At 48.1% G+C, this 15,000-nt stretch overlaps 1 protein-coding gene across 7 annotated transcripts in view; it reads right to left on the reverse strand.

Moving 5' to 3' along the window:
- ptpro (protein tyrosine phosphatase receptor type O) overlaps positions 1-15,000 on the reverse strand; it is a 32,946-nt gene that overhangs the window by 1,246 nt on the left and 16,700 nt on the right. For 4 of the 7 annotated variants that reach the window (XM_037121680.1, XM_037121681.1, XM_037121678.1 and 1 more), the window contains exons 9-24: positions 14,788-14,981; positions 14,583-14,694; positions 14,104-14,267; positions 12,279-12,399; positions 11,673-11,806; positions 10,651-10,789; positions 10,396-10,516; positions 9,680-9,748; positions 7,381-7,464; positions 2,961-2,996; positions 2,495-2,576; positions 1,925-2,015; positions 1,657-1,733; positions 864-998; positions 666-788; positions 202-356 (exon numbers count right to left, since the gene is read on the reverse strand). In XM_037121680.1, coding sequence (XP_036977575.1) covers positions 202-356; positions 666-788; positions 864-998; positions 1,657-1,733; positions 1,925-2,015; positions 2,495-2,576; positions 2,961-2,996; positions 7,381-7,464; positions 9,680-9,748; positions 10,396-10,516; positions 10,651-10,789; positions 11,673-11,806; positions 12,279-12,399; positions 14,104-14,267; positions 14,583-14,694; positions 14,788-14,981 — 1,837 coding nt within the window. The remainder of the gene's footprint in view (positions 1-201; positions 357-665; positions 789-863; positions 999-1,656; positions 1,734-1,924; positions 2,016-2,494; positions 2,577-2,960; positions 2,997-7,380; positions 7,465-9,679; positions 9,749-10,395; positions 10,517-10,650; positions 10,790-11,672; positions 11,807-12,278; positions 12,400-14,103; positions 14,268-14,582; positions 14,695-14,787; positions 14,982-15,000) is intronic. The other 3 variants (XM_037121679.1, XM_037121683.1, XM_037121684.1) reach the window with 3 other exon arrangements.

Genomic DNA, 15,000 nt, shown 5'->3' on the forward strand with positions numbered 1-15,000 from the left:
AACTGATGAAATGTGATACAGATTCACTTCATCCTCATTATTTTAAAATGTGTCACAGTCACACTGACGCTGTCCTACAAACTCCACCGAACAGAGCCGACGTTTCCTCCAGCGCCACCTTCAGGACAAACGTCCCACTCGTCATGAAACTCATCGTGTGTTTTGTTTTCTGAGCTGAACGTTGCAGAGAGCGATCCTGACCTGCAGTGGACTATGATGGGGTCTTTGGTCCTGTTGGCCTGCTGGCGGACGATGTGGACAAACTGCAGGATGCTTTCGATGGCGTTGACTGTGGGGACGCCGTGATCCGGCCACGAGGTGTAGTTCAGGTGGAGGACGTCCTGACTCTCGTCAGCCTGCAGGGGGAGACAAACGTCCATCCTGAGTGATCTGATCACAACATCAGACTCTCTAACAAATCACCTGATTGTTGATGAGTTAAAACGAACTTTATAAACTGTGTGAAACTCTGTCTCTGACTCATTCTGCATTATTTGTTCCTTCTTGTAAGTTCAGCAAATGTTCTACATGAACGTCCTTCTGTCTTTGTGTCAAACACTTCAGACAGAAAACACACGTATGAAACATAAAGTGTCTCAGAGCAGCTTCTAGTGGACCTGCAGCTTTGACCCGTGTCGGTCCGACCCAGAGGACCAGAAACTCACATATCCCAGTCTGAACTCTCTGATGGTCCACTCTGGAGACTCCGACTCAGAGAGCATCTCCACGCTGATCTCTCCGTACATCACCGGCTCGTCAGTGAACGGCCAGTAGTGATCACACTTCACCTGCAGACACGTTCAGAGAAAGTAATGAAGTAACCTGAGTGACTGTACTCGTGTGTGAAGCAGAGCGAGGCTCACCCTCCGCCGCTCGTTGCACTGCGTCAACATGACGATGATCGGAGATTTCTCCTGCAGGACCATCTTCCAGAAGTCGTTGCGGGTCTCGGGCAGCGGACCCTGAGTGGCGATGTACTCTTTACTGTGTTTGTATCCCTGAAGACACAAACGACAACTTTCAGCGTCACACAACAAGATTCACATGAGGTGAGAATACAACAGAATTTTGTTGTGAAGGTGTTTATCGTTCTCGGCCTGGAAGAAGAACTCTCATCTTCAACTGAACTTACAACTAAACAACAGTGAGGGTTGAGCGAGTTTTCACAGTACTAGTATCCAAAATGACATGAAGCTGAATTCTGAAGCTGTTCAGTGAGCGTTGTCAAATAAAACACAGAGTTATATGATGATGATCTTTAACCCGATCAAATCCAGTGATCTATATCAAATCCAGTGATCTATATCAAATCCAGTGATCTATATCAAATCCAGTGATCTATATCAAATCCAGTGATCTATATCAAATCCAGTGATCTCTAGCAGCCTTCAGGTGAACTCTGACTGTGACGTCTCTCTCCGTCTGACATGAAGCTCAGACGGTTCTAACCAGGATTAAACTGCTTATTGTATGAAGTTCATGTTAGTTTGTTGTCGTCGTCACCTGTCAGACGGCTGATGCAGATATGATTTCCACCTGACATTAAAATGGATCAGTAGCAGGAAATGTTATCAGTATCAAATTGATCCGATCCTGCATCAACATGTGTCGCCTGGATCCAGATGTGGCTGATCCAGGTGCTGAGGTCACACTCACAGGTATGTAGTTGGCGTTGACGTAGTCCGAACCTTCATCGTTGTGCATCGAGATCAGCTTCACCCGGCTGAAGTCGTCTGGAGGGAAAGTCGACAGAAACTTAAACAATCTGCATCACATCGAAGTTTAGAAGGTGAAAATCTGACTCAGAATCAAACCTGACGACGGCTCTGACAGTTTCCACTTCGTACTAAACAAAACAATCACATGTTGATAATGTTTCTGAACACTGAGCATCACCCATGATGCTTTGCTGTCAGTGACTCACAGGGGAGGATGTTGGTGTATCTGTTCTTGGGCCTGTTGACCGGCAGGTCTGCTGCATCATGGGAAAGATCCAGACCGACGCTCTTCAGCTCCTGAAAAACACCAACATCTGTCAAACATCTGCAGGATTCCCAGCGTCTGTTCATCCAGAGAGGAGTCTTAAATATGGCCGCTGTGATGCTAACGCTAACAGCTAACGCTGCTCCATAACCCAACACGTCTCATCTGTTTTAAACTTTTATTACCGTTTTTCAGACATAATAAAGTTTGTCAGCTCGTCCGCTGTGATCCAAACCCAGTGTACCGTCTACCTGAAGCTTTAAAAGAGTCACAGGAACAAACTTACAATTAAATTGTGGGATTAAAACCTTGTTGGTGCTGAAAGGTTCTGTTTGTGTTGACGGGTCAGTGTTTTATTTCCACATCTGATTATTAAGATGAAGTCCGCAGCTGTAGAGCTACAGGTGGCTACAGGTGGCAGGTGTATTCAGGTGTATCATGGTGCATTCAGGTGTATCATGGTGCATTCAGGTGCTTCAGGATGTGCTGGTGTGCTCTGGTGGAGCGGTACCTCAAACTGCAGGGAGAACTTGTAGGCCGAGTCTTTGCTCATCTCTTTGAAGTACGCCTCAAAGTCGTCCAGCTGCACCAGGCTGCAACGAGACGGGCCGGGTCAGAACACAGGCGGCAGCATGTCAACCCTCAGACGTCCACACCACTCACACATCAACACGCTGTCAGTCACAGTGACGACCACGGATCAATACAAGATATCAATCAGTCTTTCATCCTCAGAAATGGAACTCTGATACAAACTCAAGCATCAGAACTGTTCTGCTGCCGGCCCACAGAACCAGAACGGACTGTTCCTCCCTCAAACCTCCAACGAGCACCACGACAGAACTATTGATCAGCAGAGTGTATTCACACTTCTGATCATCTGATCCATCGTCCACATTAAATCTTTAAGTGTCAGGTGGAACACACACACACACACACACACACACACACACACACACACACACACACACAGTTACCTTGTGAGCTTCCGTTTCTTTAAAGCTGTCTTGCTCCTATAAAATACAAACGTGAAGTTCCTCATGATGAACCGTCCTCCATGACACATGACATCACACTCCATCACTTCACCGTTCACACCTGCAGACGTCGGGGTTCGACCGACCGGCCGTCATTGATCAGGTAATATTCAACTTCTGAATCAAAGTTGACAATCAAATCACGTGATCAATCATCAGTTTATACACCGACACCCTGCCCGCCCACCAGGACCGCTGCACGGATTATTATATTTGATGTAAATTGTCAGTTTAACTTATCAGAATCTAAATAAAGATTTTCTTCAGGTTTAATTTAATTTATGTCGCAATTTTCTGTTCTGTTTTCATGATCAACTGCATCAGTGTATCAATGTCAATAATCATTGATCCGTCATCAGAAGAGGATTAAAGTCTCTGCAATGAGACTTAATTTCACGATTCTTTAAATTCAGAATATTGAGTTAAAAATCGGAACTTGGAGGAAAAAATCCAAACTTTGAGTCCATTTCATATTAATTATCACTATGAAGTAAATTAACTGTGTATTATTTTCCGATCAGTCCCTGCAGGAAGTTAAAGTCTCTGTATGTTTCTTTTTGGTCCATCAGTCAAATTTGCAGAGAGGTTGTGTTGAAGGCGGTGCTGGTGTCAGCGGGACCAGAACCTTCTGAGGGGCTGATTCTGAACAGATGGAAAGTGAAATCTGGCGTCCGTAGACTTCAATGCAGGCCGTCGATCGGTCAAACCCAGAACACAGATCAGGACGACTGGAGTCACATCAGAGTAACGACATCATGCTCGTCATCTCTAACAAACCTGTTTCAGCAGACTCCAGATCAGACATGCAGCCCTCATATATATTCTGTAATCTATCCTTTAAACTTCATGCTTCTGATTTCTGTGTTCACTCTCCGACTGTGTCACAGCTTCTCAGATCCCTAAACGTCCTCCTGCTCAGAGCTGAGAGGACGTTTACAGATCTGGAGGCTGTAACGCAATCAGAAGGTGAACCAGCGACATGCACTGAACGTCTACAACACACAGGAGACGCTGACAGCAGCTCTACATACTGAACATCTACATCTGAAGAGAAGATCCACATAGAGAGAAAGACAGACGGCATGCAGACATCAAACATGGAGCGAAGCCGCAGTTAGCACCGACAGTTAGCATCATGCTACATCCAACACGTTAGTAGGAACACACTCAGTGTGACTTTGAGAGGTCGACCACAGACACAGCATTGCAAGACAAAGTTCAACATGTCAGAAAAATCGTCTGCTGACTTCCTGTTTCCCCGCAAGTCAAACTGGACCTAAAGCAGATTTTTTTTCTTTCGAAATGCAACTTTCAAGTGTGAAACTATAATCTGGTGGTAGTTCATGTTTTCTGTATGTCAACAAATCCCATGTGCAGACTCACAACACTGACCTGCGAGAGAGAAACACACTGAACATACTGAGGTGCTGTTAAACATTAAATAAGAACAACCAGAAAACATGGAGCCCTGAGGAGCACCTGAGGGACACCTGAGGAGCACCTGAGGGACACCTGAGGGACACCTGAGGGACACCTGAGGAACACCTGAGGGACACCTGAGGGACACCTGAGGAGCACCTGAGGAGCACCTGAGGGACACCTGAGGGACACCTGAGGAGCACCTGAGGGACACCTGAGGGACACCTGAGGAGCACCTGAGGGACACCTGAGGGGCACCTGAGGAGCACCTGAGGGACACCTGAGGGACACCTGAGGAGCACCTGAGGGACACCTGAGGGACACCTGAGGAGCACCTGAGGGACACCTGAGGAGCACCTGAGGGACACCTGAGGGGCACCTGAGGAGCACCTGAGGAGCACCTGAGGGACACCTGAGGAGCACCTGAGGGACACCTGAGGGGCACCTGAGGGACACCTGAGGGACACCTCAGGAGCACCTGAGGGACACCTGAGGGACACCTGAGGAGCACCTGAGGAGCACCTGAGGGACACCTCAGGAGCACCTGAGGGACACCTGAGGGACACCTGAGGGACACCTGAGGGACACCTCAGGAGCACCTGAGGGACACCTGAGGGACACCTGAGGAGCACCTGAGGAGCACCTGAGGGACACCTCAGGAGCACCTGAGGAGCACCTGAGGGACACCTGAGGGAAACCTCAGGAGCACCTGAGGGACACCTGAGGGACACCTGAGGGACACCTGAGGAGCACCTGAGGGACACCTGAGGGACACCTCAGGAGCACCTGAGGGACACCTGAGGAGCACCTGAGGGACACCTGAGGGACACCTGAGGGGCACCTGAGGGACACCTGAGGGACACCTCAGGAGCACCTGAGGGACACCTGAGGGACACCTCAGGAGCACCTGAGGGACACCTGAGGGACACCTGATGTAACATCAGAAGTTAGTTTCATGATGAAAGATTAAATGACAGGTATTGTGTTTAAAGTCCAATTGCTTCATCTTCTTCCTCTGTGACACAGATTTCAGATGTGGAATAATTAACTCAGCTCCTCTAAATCTGGAGTTCCACACGGCTCACTGTCAGGGACCTTGTTGTTATTTACCGAAATACAATATGCATCACTGATAAACTAGCATTTAATATCACATTTACAGACAACTTGAGCATCATTTATTATTAAAGTTATAAAAGTTTCACTGAGAAAAGACAGAAAGACATAAAGCTGAAGATCATGTGAATATTAATCAGTTTCATAACAAAGACTAAAGAAACATGTCTGTTAGTTTACAAACATCAATCTAAATAAATGTAAAACGAGAACAATACAGGACCTAAAGTGGAGCCCTGTGGAACACCAGATGACACCAACGACTCACAGTAACGTTAATATTTTATTCTTACTCTTGTCGGGTTTATTTAAATGTTGTTTAATCTACAACAGGATTTCTTTCTGTTCTTGAAGGAGCAACTGTACATCAGCAGACTGATGTGGACCAATCAGACGCAGCGAGACGAGACAAAGACGTAAAAGCCGTAAGAAGCCGTAAACAGACAGAGAGGGAGGCTGGAATGTGGAGAAAAGGCGTGTTAGTCTCTCGTATCTGCAGAGAGTTTCTGATTTTCTCTCTTTGTTGCTGCTCGGGACGCTTTACCAACCCAACATGTGTCTATTTGACGTCCTGGGAATGAGACTCAACAATCAACTGTCTTTGTGGTGCGTTCAGGAACAGCTGGGACAAATCCTACTGATTCTACCTTTAACTTTAATAGTCTTTGAATTCTGTTAATATGACGTGAGCTTCAGTTAGCTTTGAGCACAAATGTCCTTCAGAGGGAGACTTTTTACTCTGATACTCTGAGTCCATGTCAGAGCCTGAACTCTGTTACTGTACTGGAGGAAACAAGCTGGATCAGGACTTCTACTGTCACCAGAGTCTGTTTTTACTCGAGTACCTGAACGTCTCTTGGAGGACAGACTGTGAGGACGGCTGAAGACTCGTCTAAAGTTACAGCAGCAGCAGATTGTTGTCAATCGTATAAAGAATGTCCTCTGAAGATTATCTACAGCGAATATCAGAAACGTGTGATCGTGTTCAGCCTCAGCCCCTCAGACGCAAAGGAGGAAGTCAGGCAAAGTTGTTTTAAAACCACAGAAGAAGAAGTTCAGTGTAAATAAACGGCTCATCTAAACCTCGTCCACTTCCTGTCCCTCCCAACAGTCATCAGTCATTTATGTTCAGTATGACATCATCACTCCCGTTATTTCACGTCGCTGCTCCAGAGTTTCTAGTTGTATCAGTTTTTAAAGCCTCAACTTGGAAATGATGCAAGTTTATGTAGTTTTCTGTGTTTTGCTCTTTGATAGTGTGTTTCTCCAGCTCAGCTCTTGTTTCTGATGTTTTATCTGCACACAGTGTGAAGAAGAGAATAAAGAACTGTGATGACTTCCTGTTACTGTCAGGCACGAGGACTCTGAATATTTCCTTATAAAAACATGTTCAGTGTCATTTTCACTGATACTGTTATTAGATTTGAACTTGGACCATGACACTCAACATTTCAGTGTTCGAACTCGTACAGATGAATAACAGAATCCTGACAGGACGACCTCCACAGAGCCTGAAACACGTCTTTGAGTGGACTTCAGGCTGGACTGGGAGAGACGATTAGGATCATGTTACACACATTTCCAGGATTAGAAGAGGATCCTGGCATGTAAACAGAGAACAGATTAGGACCCAGAATCGGGCCTCGAGGAACCTCATGTGGTCTGTTCTGGTCTTGTCATGGGATTTGTTGACAACAGGAACACACTGACCATCAGCAGACCGGTCCTTTAGCTCCGGTGGCTCCGGTCACTGAGTAAAACAATGTCTCTGATCAATACTGTGGGCTGTGGCTCTGTTGGACATGCCCCTGAAGTGCTTACTTACCAAGGATTAATATAAAAAGCCAAAAGATAGTCAGTCCAAAGGCAGGATGGCAGTAGGGTAAGGAAGGCAAAGAGGCTTCTTCGCCTGAAGGGGGTTCAAATAAAACATCAAATAAAATCACACACAAGAAACAATAAAGAAACAGACAACAGGGGGCGACAGGTGGACAGAACATGGTGCTCCGTTAGTAACGAGGCTCAGAGCGTCAGAGCGTCACATTAGTGCTCAACACACAGTTAATGCTTCATGCAGCCTGCAGAAGTGTCCCGTTGTCTCTCTGCAGGACAACAGCAGTCTGTTCGCTGCCGGACGTCAATGGCCGCTCTGTCTCATTTAACAACCTCCAGCCTGAATCTGTGACATCACGGCGTCCTCCCGGCCCGGCCCACAATGCACCAGTCAGCCCGGACCCTCGCCGTGTATAAACAGTCCACATTTTGTCACTGGGTGGTGACGTGAAACCGTGTGACAGCCACCTTCATGAACCTGACGAGCTCTGTAACATCTGTGCTGCTCGGGTCGACACCCCACTGATGCAGATCCATTCAGACATTTTAACGCTCACACACCGGTTCTGATTCTGTTCTCCAGAGAGGAAACAACACCACAATCTTATTAAACCTCAGACTGGATCATGGAGGAGGTTCTGTCAGAGTCTCTCTGCTGGACAAGTTACAAAACCATCAGTTACACAGTCAGCAGGCGAGGTTGCCGTTTTTATTAGAACAGAACGTTATCAAAACAGGCAGAAGATCGGACTCGTGCTTCAGCTCAGGTAGCTCAGGTAGCGCAGTTGGCACAGTTGGCTCCGTTAGCTCAGTTAGCGCAGTTAGCTCAGTTGGCTCAGTTAGCGCAGTTAGCTCAGTTAGCTCAGGTAGCTCAGTTGGCTCAGTTAGCGCAGTTAGCTCAGGTAGCTCAGTTGGCTCAGGTAGCTCAGTTAGCTTAGATAGTGCAGTTAGCTCAGTTGGCTCAGTTAGCGCCAGTTAGCTCAGGTAGCTCAGTTGGCTCAGTTAGCTCAGATAGCGCAGTTGGCTCAGTTAGCACAGTTGGCTCAGTTAGCTTAGATAATGCAGTTAGCTCAGTTGGCTCAGTTAGCTCAGGTAGCTCAGTTAGCTTAGATAGTGCAGTTGGCTCAGTTAGCTCAGTTAGCGCACGTAGCTCAGCTCACACAGCTGCTGGAGGAAACATCAGCGGTTCTGTGAATGTTTCATGGACTCACTTCGTCTCTGTGCTGATGACAGAACATGAGTTCTGCTCACATGGAGGCGAATGAAGAATCACAGACTGATGAAGAGTGTTTCATTCAGATTCTCTTGTGCTCGTCTTACTTCTGTTGTTAATCTAATATTATTATCATTATGATAGTTAGTGTTAGTGTCTCATTAAACATTTTATATGTTGTACTTTATTATTTAAAACTCTATAATCTTCATTCTGATAAAAACCGGGCCCAGTGTGCAGCTCTGCCGGTCGGGTCCACTGAGCTGTGGACATCCACAGATTACGTCCTCTTGAGTCAGAACCGGGTCTGATACAGAACCTTCCACACGTTAATCTGCATCAGTGGCGACGTCGGCTCCTGTCAGCACACACGCACTGCTGCGAGCGGCGAGCTCTGCCGACATGCACAGTCAAAGCGTAACACGACTGCACCGCCACACTGAGACGACACTCTGATGATGTGCGTTTAGTGATGGGACGTCAAATACAACAGCAGATGGAAGCCGAGGTTCTGCCTTCACTGACCGTCTTTCAGCTGTTATATTAATCTCTAATCTCCAAATCTGAGTGTTTGTCGTCAATCACACGAGAAACTGAGTCTGATCCATCAGAAACTCGGTTTAAAGAGGAAATGACTCAATTGTCTTTTCTTGTTTTGTGGAATTTAACTTTTCACCAACAGCAACATTTTGTCCCTTTAATCTGAGATTAAGGGAAATCCCGAGCTGTCATCACCAACAAACAGCCCGTGTTATCTGGTCCAAACAAAGCAGGCGGGGGCGGAGCTCATCCTCGCCATCGTCGCCTCACGCTGCTTACAGCAACACAGACAAGCTAAAATCTGTAGCTACATGTTCAAATCCCTAATCTGCCCCCTCAATCCCCCGCCAGCCGCTAATCTCACTCTGATTGGGTCTTTCAGGGTGTTTGCAGCGGCAGGCTTTGACATTCAAACTGAGGAACGGTGATTACTAATCTTCAGATCCTGTCAGAGCAGGACTGTGAGGTGTTCATCACTTCAGCTGCTGGAACTCGTTACTGAGATCTGGAGGTGAAATCAAACGCAGGAGGATCTCACCAGTTATAGGGAAGCTTCCCGTCACGCTCGAACGAAGCAAAGTTGACGAAAGTCTCTGCGCCGCACTCTCTGAAAGACAAAACAGCAGCAGAGGAAGAGCGGTGAGAAACACTCAGGGCAGTTTGAGGAAGTCAGAAATATTTGATGACCACTCAGAAAATAAAGAGAAGTGTAAAAATAACTGAAACTTCATCTGAAGACTCAGAATGACACGATACGAGAAGAGTGACTGAACTCAAGTTCAGAACAACCAGATCACAGATCAGATCACAGATCAGATCAGATCACAGATCAGATCACAGATCAGATCAGATCAGATCACAGATCAGATCAGAGATCAGATCAGATCACAGATCAGATCACAGATCAGATCAGATCAGATCACAGATCAGATCAGATCACAGATCAGATCACAGATCAGATCAGATCAGATCACAGATCAGATCAGAGATCAGATCAGATCACAGATCAGATCACAGATCAGATCACAGATCAGATCACAGATCAGATCACAGATCAGATCACAGATCAGATCAGATCATCTAAATAATGTAATTTCTTATCTTGAAAACTGAATCTCAAAACAAAGACTTGAGCTATAAAATAAAATGTGACATGAATTCTCCAGTTAGCTGAAGTCACAGGACACGAGACACCTGTGTACCTGATGGAGGTGTGTGTGTGTGTGTGGGGGTGTGTGTGTGTGTGTGTGGTACCTGGTCATCTGCAGGTGCTTCTTGCGGAGGATGAGCAGAAACAGAACCAGCAGGCTGATGAGGAGGATGCTGAGCACGGCCAGCGCCGAGATCGCTGCTACACTCGGGTTCATCTCTTTAGCTGCGCACACACACACACACACACACACACACACACACACACACACTCTATTAGTTGATTGTCAACATGTTCACATTGTTGTGATCCATCACCCTGCAGGTCACAGTCAGGGTGGGACGGGCAGCGCCACCTACCGACGGTGCTGATGGTGATGTGGGCGGGCCTGCTGGGCGTGCTGTAGCTGAAGCTGGTGATGCTGCAGTTGTAGGTGGAGGACGGCATCAACCCGGACACCGTCAGCACGTGAGAGGTGGAGGTCTGAGGCTCGCGGGCCTGAAAGAGACGAGACGGCACCGAGCTTTAGATATCCAGTTGCCTCGGTAACGACATGAGTCATCGACCAGCAGGTGAGAACAAACTGCAGAACCAACACCGGGTCACCTGGAGGTCTGTGTCTCTGTCTCTATACTCTCACTCCTTCAGAACCAACACCGGGTCACCTGGAGGTCTGTGTCTCTGTCTCTATACTCTCACTCCTTCAGAACCAACACCGGGTCACCTGGAGGTCTGTGTCTCTGTCTCTATACTCTCACTCCTTCAGAACCAACACCGGGTCACCTGGAGGTCTGTGTCTCTGTCTCTATACTCTCACTCCTTCAGAACCAACACCGGGTCTCAGACATGTTGTCACTTCTCTCCTTCACGTGTCAGAAGACGCTCGGAGGATTTACAACACAGCGTCACATCTACAATCTGAAGTGTGGAAGAGATCTGGATTTAATTTCTTCTGGTGTTTAAAAGACAGTGAACGTCTACATGAAACACAGAACTGTATTGTGATGAACTGAACCTGAAGCGGGTCGCAGCGAGCGGTTCTGTTAGAGTCTGTCTCGGTTGAAGTCTCTGCAGTCCCACAGGAACACATTAAAGTGTAAGAACAGGATTTACGGTTCACTTCCTCTTTCTAAATATGACTCTATGATTTGTTGATTCAAAAACTGTTAATGATCCACCGAGAAGCCAACACAAGTTCTAAGAACCACAGATGGACCACTCAGAACTGTAGACGGGCTTGTTGTCTCTGAACGTCTTCACTGTGATCATTCATCAAAGCTCTCAAGACAGAAAAATCTTTTTTCTGTGTTTCTCTTCCTGATTTGAAGCTGTGAAACACTTTGGACCCTCTCAGAACCAACAGCACTACATCTTCTCTTACCTTCAGCTCCTTGCGGGCCTTGTTGGGTTTACACAGGACCTGGTAGTAGTCGACCACTCCCTCCTCGGTCCACAGCAGCGTCACAGACGAGTGCGTGGCGTTGACGGCGTACAGAGACCTCGGGGGAGCCGGCTCTGAAGAACACAAAACCACAAGCCTGGATCTGAGAACGTGCAGTTAAAGCTGCAGGTGTGGACCCGCTCGGAGCAGCAGAGACCGGCAGCACACGGCCGGACCCAAATACTTCTTCTCTCTCAGAAGAGGAAGTGAAGAAAATGAGGTTTCATATTCACTTTCTGGGTGGAAACAGTCTGACAGCTGCGAGCCGGAGCCGCTGAACACAGACACCTGCCGGTCCACTTCACCTGAGAGGACCAGCGGTACTGTTCATGTGCATAAAGTTCTGATCCACTGAGTGTCAGTAACTCAAATAACTATTCAAGTCTCTGTCAGACGTTCAGAGCAGGTGAGACAAATAATCAGACAGAAACAAACAAATCGTCTCTTTACAACTGAAGCTGAGGCCACAGGTCTCTGCATCAGAACCAAACAGAACCTGAGAGAGTCGGATCAGAACCAGACTCCAGTGTGTGTGTGCGTGCTGACCCAGTTTGATGATGTTCGGCATGGAGGTGTTCCTGCTGCGCTCCGTGCACGCCGTCACCGTCAGGTTGTAGATGTCTCCTGGAGGCAGCGGGAGGCTGGCCCGCATCACGTTACGAGTCACCTGCCACACACACACACACACACACACACACACACACGCACACACACACGCACACACACACACACACACACACGCACACACACACGCACACACACACACACACACACACACACACACACACACACACACACACGCACACACACACACACACTTTATTCTATTTATCCCACACATTCTGGAGCCTACATTACCCACAATGCAGCTGAGCCACTGAGTGACATCACTGAGGCAGCAGTACTCACCTCAAGTGTAAAACTTTCTTTATAAAGAATCTGAACAGTTTTCATCTCAACACGTTCTTTAATGTTTGAAACATTATTTCCTCTGATGTTGTTCATTCTCTCCGTGACAAACAGTCAAGTTGTTGATCGATCAGCTGATTGATCTGATCAGCTGATCGATCCGATCACAAGATGAAGGACAACAGAAGCAGACGCAGCTCTGATGTCACTGACATGCATTTAGTTCAACCTGTAACTAAATCCACTAAATCTCCTCGCCTCCTGTCTCCTCGCCTCCTCCTGTCTCCTCACCTCCTCCTGTCTCCTGTCTCCTCACCTCCTCCTGTCTCCTCACCTCCTGTCTCCTGTCTCTTCACCTCCTCCTGTCTCCTGTCTCCTCACCTCCTCCTGTCTCCTCACCTCCTGTCTCCTGTCTCCTCACCTCCTCCTGTCTCCTCACCTCCTGTCTCCTGTCTCTTCACCTCCTCCTGTCTCCTGTCTCCTCACCTCCTCCTGTCTCCTCACCTCCTGTCTCCTGTCTCCTCACCTCCTCCTGTCTCCTCACCTCCTGTCTCCTGTCTCTTCACCTCCTCCTGTCTCCTGTCTCCTCACCTCCTCCTGTCTCCTCACCTCCTGTCTCCTGTCTCCTCACCTCCTGTCTCCTGTCTCCTGTCTCCTGTCTCCTCACCTCCTGTCTCCTGTCTCCGGTCACGAGGACTCTACGTTCTTGGTGTTTTCATTCTCTCTCAGTCGTCGTCACGTATCAACAGTGTGTTGGACCTTCATGTCCTCAGACGGGTTTATTCTTTATGTTTCTGAGACATCGAGTCACAACAGCAGGACGGAACAGTTATTAATGTTTGGATTAATAAGATTATTGATTATCATTATTAGATCATTACTGCAGTTACAGAATCAATTGCTGCATTTTGTCGTGTACAGGAGAATGCTACATTATCAAAGAGAAGTCCGGTTCTGTTCTATCAGTCGGCCCATTAAACCCTCAGACTGTGAAGGTGGGAGTTATGTGAGGCTGCTGGATCCTAACTGGCCTCCTGCTGAGACGGGTCGGACACGACGCAGCAGAGACAGCAGGTCGGATGCTAATTGGACCATCGAGCGACCCAGAAGACAGAATCAATCGCAGCTCGACTGACACTGAAATAACAAGCTGCTGCTGCTGCTGCAGGTGAAGCCGACACACAACCAGAACCTTTACAGAACCTAAGTTCTGCCAGAACTGAGACTGTTGTCATTAAAACACGTCTGTTCATCCTCTGAAGAAGAACGAAGGCTTCACTGAACAACGACGACGCTGTCAGAGTGACACTAAGAGGAACTGATCCTTCAACACGAAGCCCTCTGTGATGCTGTCACACTCTCAGAACTTGGACCGTCTTCTGGACCGGTCCTACACTTCTGGTGCCGGGGTGTTGGACTGTAAACCTGAGGAACAGCCTCCTGGCGGGTCACAGACACTTACGTCGATGGAGTAGCTCCTCTCCGGGCCTTTCTTGCCGACGGCCATCACCTGCCAGTGCAGCATCCTGGAGTGAGACAGGTCGATGAAGAGCTCGCCGTACGTCCAGCGAACGTACAGCACGCCGTGAGAGTAATCCACCGAGGAGATGTGGGGCGCCTCTGGAGCTGAGAGCAGGACACACGCAGCCATCAACATCCTCACTCACATTCATTATGATCAACATGTTCCTCTGGTTCATCTGAAGCTCAGCAGGTCCGTGCTGCAGTGAGGTGATGCTAATTAACATCATTACTGTAGCCTGTTGCTAACACTGGAGCTGCTAGCCTTAAAGAACACAGGGCAGCATGGCACCAGAGGCACTGGTGCTAACTGCTAACTGCTAGCTTGTGGTTGTATTAGTGGACATGAAGGTAAACAGAGAGCAGAGTTCAGTCAGACTGATGGACACGCGCAGGTGTAAAGTCAGGTGTGTGTGTTACCTGTGACGAAGCTGACGGTGGAGCTGTCGCAGCAGCTGAGCGGCGGGTCGCCCCACGTCACCATGGAAACACGGAAATTATAATACCAGGCCGGCAGCAGGTCCGTCACTCTCTGAGCAGAACCACACGGGACAAACAGCTGTTAAAGGACCAGTTCACCCAGTGTGTGTGTGTGTGTGTGTGTGTGTGTGTGTGTGTGTGTTACCACGGAGGCGATGACGGAGGCGGTGGCGGCGATCTCGTAGTAGGTGGTCCACTCAGAGGCCAGCGTGACGGGGTTGAAGAAGAAGGTCTGCAGGACGTACTTCCTGAAGGCCACGTGATACGGACGCTGCCAGCTGAGGATCACCGCTGTCGGGCCGAGCGGGTACACGGCCAGCTCACGCACACCTGTGGGCTCTGACACACACACACACAC

Source organism: Acanthopagrus latus, chromosome 14 (assembly GCF_904848185.1).
Source record: "Acanthopagrus latus isolate v.2019 chromosome 14, fAcaLat1.1, whole genome shotgun sequence".
Lineage (NCBI taxonomy): Eukaryota > Metazoa > Chordata > Actinopteri > Spariformes > Sparidae > Acanthopagrus > Acanthopagrus latus.